At 48.0% G+C, this 13200-nt stretch overlaps 1 protein-coding gene across 2 annotated transcripts in view; it reads left to right on the forward strand.

Annotated features, from left to right (window-relative positions):
- Positions 1-622: 622 nt before the first annotated feature.
- The window catches only part of LOC137879196 (activin receptor type-2A-like), a 32980-nt gene continuing 20402 nt past the window's right edge, over positions 623-13200 (forward strand). For both annotated transcript variants that reach the window (XM_068719852.1, XM_068719853.1), the window contains exon 1: positions 623-1529. In XM_068719852.1, the coding sequence (XP_068575953.1) occupies positions 1475-1529 (55 nt within the window). In that variant the 5' untranslated portion in view covers positions 623-1474. The remainder of the gene's footprint in view (positions 1530-13200) is intronic.

The following is a 13200-nucleotide window of genomic DNA, read 5'->3' on the forward strand; positions in this document are numbered from 1 at the left end:
AGCTGCTTCATCAAGTTGTATAAAGTGTGACAGACTGATGCCGGAAATGAATGATTGTGGTTATAAAATAAAGGTAAACAAAAAGAAAACATCGATTATGCTCGACACAAGCTATATATTTGAATTGGGGTGGTTAAGCCTAGCCTAATAAATACAAAAAAATCGATAATTGAATGTAAAAAATAAAATTCATATCACCTGTTATAGCCAATTTCATACTACCAGGAGCCCTTGCTTTCAAGGCCCTATTGTAAACTATAATACAACTATACTATAAACTAAAACAATGGTTGTTAAAAAATGTGATTTTAACACAGTGCTTTGGTGACACTTTAGTTTTTATGGTATAATTCATAAAATCAATGTGCAATTTATAAAAATAAAATAAAACACCCAAGCACCACTATACCCAGATGGTAATGCAGCCTTGCGTTGTATTGGACATACACTTATTTGTCTAATTGTTGTTCTTATATAAAACAAAAGTCTGTATATCCATACAGTCCCGTCGCGCGTTCCCTTTGACATTTTATTTTGAAATGCATCACCGGAAGCTTTGCGTGTGACTCTGGCTGACTTGACGTGGGGGGCAGTGACGCCATCTTGAAATTGTCCCGACCAGAGGAGGCGAGGAGGAGACGGACTTGTGGGGGGAAAGCAGCTCGTCCTAAAACTCGATAGCCGCATTAGCTCCACGGATTAACGGCAGCTCTGCGGGTTATTGCTAACATACGATAGCTTCTCCACTTGTTCCTTCCAAGTCCGTTCGACGGCGGCGGAGAAGGTTGTTTGGCCCACTTTTGAGAGGGCGAACGCGTAATCGTTGGAGCGGACGGAGCTCCGGTTGTGGCCGCCGGACTGTCGGATGAAACGGAGGCTTCCACACGGATTATAACAACAACAAAAAAAACACGCTTTGAACATCCTTTTTTTTTTAATGACATCTGAAATGCAACATTTTTTTTTAAAACCCCGTTTCGACGCTTTTAAAAAGCGATGCGACGGAGAAGTTTTTTTTGGAGAGCGGAGTGCGCTTGATTTCCAGTCCGATGGATGTTAGCCCTGCGCGGCTGTGGCTCGGCTCTCCGCTCCGCCGCTCTGACAATAACAGGTGAACTGTTCGTAACAATGCTGCAGACATGGCAAGTACATGACGGCCGCGGCTCCAAAGCCAACAAGTCGCCCTCCATTGCTCGCCTGTAAGCCTGGAAATACCTCCAACCATCCTCTCCCTCTTCTTCACCTCCTCCTCTTCCTCCCTTCTGTGGTTTTTTTTTTTGGGGGGGGGGGGCTAGAAAGGCTTTTCATCACCTGGGATATATTTTGGATTCTATATTGACATTTTTAAAGATGTCCTTTTTGCAGAGACAATGCTCTGTGGAGCAGCAAGACATTTAATCTGACTCTTGAATGTGAGGCTTTTTGTTGTTGTTCTTATTCCCTTTTTAGTCAGAGGATCACATTCGGATGGAAAATGGGAGACGCCACCAAACTGGCCTTCGCCGTTTTCCTCATCTCGTGCTCTTCAGGTGTGTGTGTGTGTGTGTGTGTGGGGGTGTGTGTGTGTGTGTGTGTGTGGGGGGGGGGGGGGGGGGTTATGCATGCCTTCTTGTTTACTGTGATGCTGATTGTTGCCTCTGCACAGAGCAACGCATTGCTTCTTGTTATCTGTGCAGAATGCAATGCAACCTCATCCCACCGTGCCTCAGTATTCATGCCCTTCCTTTGCATCCTCCACGTTTGCAGATGCATGTTGCAGGTCCCAGTGGGGGGTCCAGGATGGGGGCATGGGGACCTCAAGGGGTCCTTGAGGGGCGTCTTGTGGGACGTACCAGTACAAACTGGGGGTTTAGGGTTATTCCCATTATGAGAACAGAAGGACTGTTATTCTATCCTCCAAACTTGCAGCGTCGACATATGCAATTAAAACCAGATTGGACCGATATGAATCAGATTTGATAAAGCTGGGACTGGGATCATCACAACACGGACAATACGATACATTCAGGTATTACGGTGTTTATTAGAACTTGTCAAACCTCTTCGCAGCAGAGCAATCTCCAGGCGTCCCGCTGGAGGACATTCTTTATGTGTCCTCATTTCCCAGGAGTGGATGCATAATGAATGTCAGCGGGGTCAGTGAGGTGATAATAAGCTGCAAAGCGACACACAAGTGCTTCTTCTGGTGCGATCTGCCCTGCAATGCAATCTGTACGTCAGTGTGAGAAGCACGCCATGCGTTTGATGCTTGTCGTGTTAAAAGTGTTGTGTTTAACTGGACGCATTCCTGGGTTTGATGTTGCTGGAGCCCCCCCCCCCCCCCCCCCCCCCCCCCCCCCAAAGGAGCCGGTGTATCCTCGCATAACACCAGAGCGGTGACGTGGAGGACCAGGCAGGGTTCCTCTTCTGGGTCAGCAAAGTCTAAATGCAAGCGGGAAACTGAGACGTGTCGGAGTACCTGAATCACAATCGCATGACTGAAAGGTGACGAATGGGAAACCTGTGCGTTTAACTTCTACTTGAATTAGCTGCGATAGTTTCACCTTCCTTGATCTGTTGGAGTGTGATTGACAGGAGGCGGAACCTAAAATAAAACGCAGATTGTTAAAACATTCATACGGAAAAGAAACCGAGAGGCAGGTTTTTCCTCCATATCTCTCCAGATATGTGGACCAGAATTTAGATTTTGATTGCCTATTAATTGCTCGTTTGTGCAGTTTTTCTGAATTCCTTAGATGACCTCGCTTCTACAACACCCAGTAAATGGAAGCAGCTCCAATTAGGACTTCAGAAGCAGAAAAGGTGAAATCAGTCGCGGTGGAATTGTCCTTATCCAGCGAGCCCTCGGGGTCTCTGAGCAGGAATGAAAAGGCTGCTGGTCGTTGGGACCGGTTAGCGTGTAAACCAGGTGCTGTCTTTATTGCACGGTGCAGCAGATGATTACCCCACTCGCTCATTACCGTGTGAAGTGGCTGAATGAATGGGTCCTACTCGAGGTGGAATAACAATCTCCTGTGAACTCCAAGTTTGAGTTGGCACAGCTCAAGGCGCCACCAGGAAACCTCCGATAATGGCAGAGTGCTTCTGTCTGATTCAAAGAGCTGAAGCTGCAGAGGACCAACGCCTGAACAATCTCTATATGAATATTCAACGTTTCCTCATTGAGCCTTTTAAAGCCGACACGGCTTGCTGTTGTTGTCGGAGCGGAGCACAGAAACGGGCCTCGGTGTGGAGTCTGACCCGGTTTAAGGTTGCACCCAGCAGCTGCCCGGTGTTGTGATCCGTGCTGGCATGTGTGAACGCCGCCGCAACGCACGGCGGGTCAAGGTTGACGGTGTGACGGGACAGTGAACGGGCTTCTTGTGTACGTCGTGTTCCTCCAGGGGACAGAGAGACGTGTCACGTCCAGAGCAGCTGATGATGAACCCGGGTCGTGTGTTGGAAAAGGAGACTTGGATGTCGAGTTGACGGATACTTAAAGGTGATTCGATTTGTCCGTCCTCCTCCTCTGAACCGCCGGCTGCGTTGGTCACTTCCTGGCGTTCTAGTGCAGCGTGTCCTCGCGGCGATTCGGTCAGCCGGCGTCTCGCGCTCCGTCTTCACGCTCGGCCTCCTCTTTGCGTTGGCTGCAGACGTTGATCCTCCTGCTCACCGGCGTACGGTTACACCAATACGAGCAGAGACTTGAGAAAAATACCGTTTACCGTCGACCTCTGACCTTTTCGTAGGAGATAAAGAGACCTTTCCCTCCTGCGTGCGGCGATGATAAGATTACACCGCTTATTGTTCACACACGTCATATCTGAACTCCGCTTTGGAAGAATCGATTCATACATTTTTGTTTTAAATTTGTCATTTAGTCGCTGACTTTCCAGGTCCAGCTCATGGTTAGAAGACACAGAAGTCTAAAACCCTCCAGACGAGCTGAGCCGTCAAACTGTCCTCCTAACTGACTAAACGCTAATGTTTGCTCTGGCTGAGCTGATTATTTACTCTCCACATAGTTTCATCTTCATCACAAGGTCACTGATTTGATAGTTAAATGTGTGACAGAATGTGAAGAGAGCTTCTTGTATCTACTCTGTGTAAAGGAGGGAATGTGGCCCAGATGAGATATAAACTGCTTATTTGATGAACACGAGGTTTGAAACGTTGAACCCTGTTGGACTGAGACTAAACCCGCCTCCTGCTGCAGTGTTTTGGGTGTTTCCTGGAGCGGTCAGACGCTGCCTCCCCCCCATATCTATTTCTAATGTGTCCTCTTGCATTATGCATTAGGCTCCAAAAGCACAGGTGTATTTGTTAAGGCCAGATGTAGCCTGGATTTCCCATCGGGCCCAACTAGTCCTTCCAGGGCCATGTATCAGCGTCATGAAGACAAGGGCTGCACTCCTTCACGGGGGTGTCGTGGAGGTCTGGACCGGGGAGTTATGACCCTCCTAAATTTAGACCGCGGCCAGGTGTTTGGTGCTCCGTGCACGCCACAAGCAACATGGATGTTCCCTCTGGTTGCATCCATGCGGTGGAGGAAGAGCTTTGTCTAGATGTGTGTTTATTTATTATATTTACTCTCGCTGTGGTGTTGAAGTCAATAATAGTCTCTGGGGAAAGAAAGGACTTTGGAGTGTGCTGTGAGCCAAAGCTTCCTATGCAAACAGAGGTTGTGCTGAACTTGTACATTTTGATCAACTGCAGTCACGTTAATCTCCATTATTTCAGGACGGGACAGGCGTTAATGGAGCTAAATGAAGCGGTGCAGGGGACCTTTGGAAAGGTCAGTTCCGGTCACGGTTCCTCTGTTTGCTCTGGTCGCTGAGCTACGTTGAACATAAACGGACTTCTGGTCACGTGACTTTTTAAACCTTTAAACAGATACAATGATGCATTAACAGGTTTTAAAGGCGCACCCTTATCACGTAGAGGACTAGACTTTCACTCCAGTTAAGAATCATCAAAACACAATAATTGCTATTGAGGGGGATTTTCTTCAGCTGCAGCGATTTGTTTCAGCGTGCTCCAGGTATCCTGGAAGAGCAGCACGGAGGTTCAGTGACGAGAGGAAGACCGTGAGACTTTCCTCGCTGTGACTCGGAGCAGACCGGCGGGGTGGGGGGGGAGAACCAGCGGGTCACATGTTTTGACATCCGCTCAGGTCATTCGCAGGCCGGCGGTTCAAAGCTCATTGTGAGTCACGGCGGATAAGAGCATCGGCTAAAAGCCCAAAAATGTAAATGCGGACCGAGCGCACCTGAATAATGTGAAGTCGATGAATGGCCCCCGTGGCCATTACTGAGTCAAATTAAAACAAACGACGGGGAAGACGGCGAGTCCAAGGTTGGAAGAAAACAACGCCGGGTATTCTTTGAGGTATCTGGTGATTAACTTGAGCTATCGGAGCCTCCAGATACAGATACACGTTAATAGCTTTTTGGATAAAAGCATTCATACATACAGGACTATTTCATCTTAGTCCAGACCACTCGACGTGTCGGTGCTTTACTGTAATTAATGCATGGTGCAGATGTTGCCTTTATGTGCTCGGGAGCGTTTCAGTCTAGACAGGCTTGGCTGCTCAGACGGCTTTGATCCTTGATTAAAAACGGCGAGCTGTACATTCATCATGCTCTTGTTTCAGGCTCTCAAGGGTCTTCGCCCGTTTTACGCTCCCTCCTTCTTCCTCCTCCTCCTTCTCCTCCTCCTCTTCGTCCCCGTCCGTCTCTTGCCAAGATTCCTCACTGTCATGAAGGTTGCTCTAACCCCTTATCACCAGAGCCACTAAAGGGTAATGGTGTCTCTGGAACACTGGTTGCTCCTGATATTGTGGCTTCGTTATCCGGCCGTTGTTGTCGCTTTGTGTTACTATCTGATGAACCTCAAATGTCATTTAGGATCCACGGAGCAGCAAACGACACCAACGGGTCTGACATTTACTGTCCCGTAATCGACGCGTTGCATCACAACGCATGCGCTTGTGAATCGGGGAACGTGTGCTGGAACAGAACAGCTCGTGTCTTTTGGCCCTACGGACTCGCGGCTCAAGTCTTTCATCCGGGTTGCCGGTGAGGTGAAGAGGGGATTTGTTCGGTCTTGAAAACTCCCGGTTGGTTGACAAGTTTTTGACGGTTAAAGAGAGTTTTGAAATCCCAGCAGTGTTTGGTAATCCCTGAGTCATCGATGGTATTGACAAACACAACTATACTAGGGTTATCCTCTGCATCTCCGCTTACTGCACCTGTAATATAATCCCGGTTTAAAAATACACAAGTGTGGGTGTGTGGGCGCCTCGTGACCGGTCCGTGTCATTAGTTTACCCTAAATATAAAGAGTCAGCGAGGTCGTCTGGTGGGAGAGGGACGTCGGTGATGTAAGGGAGCGGCGCGTCTCCAGGACTCGGTATTTCTGTTCGCTTCTACTTCTCAACACTTCCTCTCCGGTGTCATTTCTGTGGTTACCCTGACCGTAGTGCTGTTTGCAATATGAATGCTTTTTTTTTTTTTTTTTTTAAGGTTTTATTGTCGGTCTGCATTGCCTTGTGATGGGTGCTGGAAGCACACTGAATAGCTTTACAGCAGGGAGTTATGGGTAATCTCTCGACTGGACTGGATTCACAAAGGACCAATCTCCACCTACAGTGTGTGTGTGTGTGTGTGTATATATATATATATATATATATATATATATATATATATGTATATGTGTGTGTGTATTTATATATTGTCTGCCCGTCTTCTCTCTGCCCCCCCCCCCCCCCCCCCCTCCTTTATTCACTTATTGATTGCTTGTTTTATAGAAAAGGCTGCCGGCTTTGTGATATTACAGTATCACTGTAAACTCAATACACGGTTCAGCTTTAAGCCCAAGTGGCACTTAACGCACCCTTCAAATAAATCCAAACAGCACAAGCACAGAGGGGATTGTGGGTAGAGAGAGGGGGGGGATCGGGAGGGTTTTGCAGATCCTTCTACGGTACCCGGCGAGAGATAACGAGGCCTTTTTTTAAATTGCCTCGTCCTGTAAGGAATGCAGTGGGCGGCCGCGGGCCGTGTGCAGAGCGGTACAGTCGTGGATTCGCGGCGGGGGGACTCGGCGCTCTCTCCCGAACCCGTCCGGCAACCGGCCCCGTCGGCGCTAATTGAGGCGGAGACCAATGGGGCGCTTGTCGTTCGGGCATACCAGCGGGGATTAAAGGGATTGGATTCAGTTGCTGAGTGCTGTGGTTTTTAAATGCCCCCCCCGTCCCCGTCCCCCCGCCCCCCGTCCCTCCTCCCTCCTCCCGGCCATGGAAAGACTGCAGTCTTTGTGACCAGCTCACCCAAGCCAACCCGACCACCCCTGCCATGTCACGACACCATCTGATTAAGCGTTAATGTAGCACTCCAGAGAGAACCGGGCTACTCTGTGAAATGACCGTCTCCACGCTCAGACTACCTCTCTATTCATCCACACACGGCCAGAACTAAATTATACAGCTTTGCCACATTTTCCACTTAAATACATAATTTCATCCAAAGAACAAAAACTCGCCTGTACTCTTATTATTTCCCCCCCACATCTCTTCCTGTAATCATTTTAATAACCATTACTGTCAGATACTTCAGGGTGATGAAGCAGCGTGTCTAACGTCTTCTATAAGCTCACAGATAGTGGTAACCTCAGAGGTCTCCGGTTCTGAATGCCTGTGGCAGTGGAGCAGCTAGAACTGGTGTAAAAACAGTCCTCGAGGCAAGTTTTGGGTTTGCTCCAATCCTGCAGGATTCCAGATAGACTCGCGTGGTTTCGACCTAAAACCATGCCCAGTGTTTCAACCCCTCCCCGCATATCTCTCCGATACACACACCGGCCAAAACTCGACTGTTCGTGCAGAACATTTGGAGGGTTTATCACTACTTTTATTCGGCTGGTGCTAAGGTGTTGAAGCTACTATGATTAGAAGACTTCTGCTTACTTTGCACATGCTGAAGCTGTATTTAGTTGAGTCTTGAGTCAGTTATGTGGGGGAGGAGGAGTGTCGGCTTGCGTTGGGAGGAACAACAAGTATTGCTGGAAATCCAAGAGGCCGTCATTCTGACCCCTGACCTCAGCCTGACTCCTTTCTGCACCGCTACTCAATAAGCACACATTCCCACACAAAGCACCGCCCCCGAGCAACCATACATCACCTTTAGGTCTGCCTGGACGCAGATGATAAGTTGATCCTTAGAACAAAGTCCATCACAGCGAACAATCCCTGCTCCTGGCACACACACACACACACACACACACACACACACACACACACACACACACGAGCCCTGATGAATGAGTTGTTTACCTACTTCGCTGCATGCGGTGCCGAGTGCAGGCCCGGCCCGCCAAAACGCCTTTTCATTACGAGGCTCCAGAGCAGAGAGCAGCCGCACAGAGGAAATGAGATATTAGTCGTCTGGCTAAACATGCCCGATGGACAGTTTTTCGGTCTGAAACGTCACACTGTGATGCAATTATGCGCCGGTAATGAACTCACCTGTGTTGTTTTTCTTTCCCTTTTAATGAATCTTTGGAGCACTTAGCTGCTGAGAGGTGAGCTGGAGTCATGACTTCCTGTGTGGCAGGAAGAAGAAGGAAATAAGCTCCGCACAGGTCGAATGAATCATGGCGATAAGAAAGTGTACGTTTGTGTAAAGACAGATGTGTTCGGGCTGAAATGTAGCCTCTCTGACAGATGTTGTTTCTCTCCGTACGCTCAGCGTCGCTCAAGGATTCCTAAATTCATCGGACTCTTTATCTGTTCCAGCAGCCTGCTTTAGCTTTGCAGCAGAGAGAACAGAAACGTTTGACTGGCTACCTTCCAAAAGTGACTTAGTCGAACATTCTCCCACTGTTTGGCAGGTGGTTTGGTGGTCATTTCCCACCCAGCATGCACCTCACCTTTTTTTCAGTTTCGCCTCCGGAGGTCCGGCATGTATTTGACATGGAAGTGGTGGTTGCGTGAGAAAGTGAAGCCACTCAGCTGTTGCTAAACTGAAAGATTGTTGGTACATGTCGCGCATCATCCTGCGGGGTTTCTCGGATGTTCAGCACAACACTACAGCAGTATTTGCAGTAGTTTTAATGACATTTAAGTACATTCAGCGTAGCACAACAGCAGCCTGTGTAGCTTCCTTCCTAACTATAATCAAGCACGTGTTCCGTGGCGTTGCTGTGAATTTGCTCGGCACATATCGTGAAGCGTTTCATCTCGTGGACCTTGGATCGCTCTCGCTGATCTGGTTTTCCTTTTTGAAGCTGCGGGTGAACTCGACCTGCATTTTGTCTATTTGTCAGCCTTCAGGTCCATCGCAGTGCAGCTCGCTATCAAAGAGGGAGGCGTCGCGCTCTGCGCCTCTCGCATTCAGGTTCCTCTGAATTGCCTCCACCTAACATGACCTCTTGGCCGCCATACAAAAGATTGAATTTTTTCAGAGCCGGCAGCAGATAATCAGTAATCTTCAGTCGCAGCAGCGCTGCCAAGTTCACAATCTTTCCCATCGTCATGTTGCTCTCTCTCTCTCTCTCTCTCTCTCTCTATCTCTCTGAATCTCGTCCCCTGTTGGCAGTCTAATTGTTCTTCAAGAACATCGGGTCTAATTGCCTCATCAGATTGTTCTGCGGTTGCAGGAGTAGTGGGTTCGTTCTGATGGGGACTGGGAGCTTAATCACCGTGGAAAGGAGCTGCGGCTAAACGGCCAAAATGTAAAATTTGAAATGTCAGAGTGAGTTTTCAGAGGCACCAGGCAGCCAGCTAACGAGGGGCGAGGGGCTTTGAGGAGCGGGTTTTCCCAAAAAAAAAAAGCCCCAGTGGATTGAGAAGTGGGTCGGTGTTTAGACGGTTTGCTGAAACGTCCGCGACTAAAGTAGGTCGCGGTTAACCTTGATAAACCTCCGTGTGACTGGAGGAGAGAACACGCTGCGCGGCGGTTCATCTATACCAGAAGAAGAGGAAAGGTTCCCGTGAGGCGCTGCAGTGATTGCGCTGATTGTTCTTGTAGTTGCGTGCTAATATTTATCTTGATGAAGTAAAGGACAGGAGGCGGACGAGTCAAAACATCATTTTGTTCTTCCATAAATAGAGGTCTGTCTTTGCCCATTTACCCTGCATGAGCCAGCCCTGATTATGATCAATAAGCTTGACATGATGATTAAGAATAAGTAGCTTTTAGCCCTTCCTTTTCCATCATTTTGTTGTTTCTCTTTGACATTTTCCTTTGGTGCGCAGTGAATGAAATACACGTTACGAGAAAAGGACCTTCCATTAAAGGCATCGCCTAACGCTGCGGTCTCTGTCCCTCCAACCGTCCTTATTAGGACAGACCGAGTGAGGGCCTGTGCCACTCATGTTTGACATTTCTATATGTGTAGTACGGTTCTGAGACGAAGCGTTTTCTCCCTTCATTGCCTGGATGTGTGCTTGTGGGTGGAAGCCCTATTGTGTTGTCCTCGCACAATGGTTGGTGTAGGCTCTGCACTCGCTGACATTATCCGCTTTAGTGAACTCTGAGCTGCGACTTAGTCAGAAGATTGATTTCTCTGCTTTTATATCCTTCATATCCGCCATGCATGCCGGGCAGCTCTCGCCCACCTTCGGCACACGGCTCTATATAGGCAGCCTGTCCTGTATTGTCACCTCGGCGCAGAGACATGATTGATTCGAGCTCTTAACGGCTGTATTTACAGCGGAGCGCTGTATTTGCAGTTCACATGGCTCACAGCTCTCTCTCTCTCTCTCTCTCTCTCTCTCTCTCTCACAGTGGAATACCTGAATATTGAGGCGTTATCAATGGAGCTCGCAAAGACGACGGGCTTTTTGTCATTTTCAAATTGAGTAATGTCCTATTTAGAAAAAGCTCAGTTTACTGCCAATTTACATTTAAGTTTGAGGGTTTTTTTTTTCTGTTAAAAGAAACCAAATAAGACAGAAGAAGGAGCTCACAAGCGGACAGTATTTGTCTCACCTGTTTTCTCTGTACTGCACAGTCCTCCATACAGGAAGTCAGGCTTCTCCTTCCTGCAGCATTCACTGTAAGTCACCCCCGAGTAAAATGGAAATGCGTGCGCCAAGCGCCGCCCCCGTAGCGTCCACGGGGATCAGCGCTAGCACGGCTAATGCGGTTACACCAGAAGTGGCTAATGAGCTAACCTTCCGCTTTGCCTCTGCATACCTCTCCGTTGCTTATCGCTCTCAGCTCGATGCTTTCACTCCCGTCCAGGAAGAAGAGGAAGCAGGCGCCGTGCAGTGGACTCTCAAACGGCTGAGTGGCTGAATCCACCAAACACAGCCAGAGATGTTGCTCCTCTTGTAGACAACGTCGAATCAGATTCAGGTTATGTGAGGACAGCATCAAACCCCAACAGCCCAAAGGCATGATGGGATATCTAAAGGCTCACTTTCCTTTTACCTGTTTTTTGCAGAGCTCGAGCAGCGATTTGGTGCCATCACTTTTAGTGATTTGTTTGCATTAAAGGCATTTTCAAAGAGGAAGTTAAGACCACAGGAGCCGCGCTTCAAACGATGTCGTTGAGTTATTCGTGTCAGACTCGTTTCTCCCACTAGCAGATATAAAACACCTTTTGTGCAGTTTTCTGTACGCTTGCTCGGCCCAGACTATTTTTCTCTTCTCTCTCTAATTTGCTTCAGCCATTTGCTCTCAATCGCACACACGCAACAGTTCACAGCTGCACCTGTTGCTGTGAAATAGTTCGGGGGGGGGGGGGGGGCTTCACGGGAAATGGATTTGACGAGAGAAAGTGCGGTCAGCGCTGCGAAGAGGCAGAGTGACCTCGGCTGCCAGTGGAGTAGCCGCTCCGCGCTCTCCTCCGCCTGCAGCTGTTAATGTCGGTGAAAAACAGACCTGCTTCAAGGGCCCCGTGCTCGCATTAACCGGCTTTACTTAAGCAGCCATTTTAATGAACGATGGATCAGCTCCCTAAAGGTAACCTCCATTGTGGAAGCTTAGCCCTAATTTCTTCAACGTGCTGTGACTGGAGACCCGGTCAGTTCTTCCTCTGCGACGATCACATCAATCAAAGTTATCCTTTATACGTCCTGCACCTCTCCGCTGAACATCAGAGCGCTCTCCACACATTCAAAGAGACGCCGAGTAAAAGCTGGCGAGTGCAAAGTCTCGCTGGCTGGAAGACTAAATATATAAGAATATAACATGAATAAAACCGGCATAAATAAATACACAATTAAGAGATTTGTAAGCCAAACAGTTATCTGATATCTCTGCACAGGAGGATTCCTCTAATGTGTTCATGCAGAGCTCTGAATAGACGCACACAGTAGATCACAAACTTCAGTAATCGCACAAAAACAACAACATTTCTACAGTTTAGACACCAAAATTAATATGACAGACGTTATGGAATTTAAATAGACACACATTACAGGACGTGAAATAGGTTATCATGTACCAGTTACATAAAACACACATTTTTTTTTACTTCTGTGTGTGATTTTCAGCATTAAGGATGATAATAAACGGCTTCTTGGGTCAGGAGCGTTCACTTCTCCTCATTGCATCCGGATGACAGAGTTAACGTTGATGTCTTAGAGCAGTGAAAACCTGCTGATCGCACCTCTGGGAGCACAAACAAAATGAAAAAAGGAAGCAGCTCTGGTTCCCTGTGGGTCTGAAGTGTCTGAAGCAGGCGGAGGCTGACTGTCTTCGGTCTTGTCAGCAGTCTGAACTGGACTGCCTCTCTGACAGGTGATGAGAGGCGGCGGCGGCGACGCTAAACTGACAAGCTGTCGTGCAGTGTTTTTCCCTGGATATCGGGTTTGCGAAAACCTGCCGCCTGCGTTCATCCGCAGGAAATCAGTCTCCTTTATTTTGGCGGGGAGGGAGGGGAAGTCAACTGGCTCACGTCAGTTGTGTTTGTGAACAGAGTTTTGGTTTTCTCTGCGTTCCCTTTGTGGTCCTCTATAACCTTATTTCCTCCGTCATACCCGGGCAGGTTTTATGGTCCTTTGTTCTGTGATGTATTGACTCTGAAGCACTTGAGAACTCTGATTTAAAAAAAAGTATTTTATTAGAACTAAATGTTTGATGACTTCACGTACTTTGAGGCTGTAAAGAAATGTCATTCCACCAGTTATTGATACAAAACTAAAACGCTCTTTTTTTTTTTAATCTCCCGGCCACAGTGGCTCCTAAATCCACAAGCGATGCATGAATGTTA

The sequence above is a fragment of the Cebidichthys violaceus genome, unplaced genomic scaffold (genome assembly GCF_023349555.1).
Source record: "Cebidichthys violaceus isolate CVI_PGR_0920_01 unplaced genomic scaffold, fCebVio1.0.p SCAF_24, whole genome shotgun sequence".
Classification (NCBI taxonomy): domain Eukaryota; kingdom Metazoa; phylum Chordata; class Actinopteri; order Perciformes; family Stichaeidae; genus Cebidichthys; species Cebidichthys violaceus.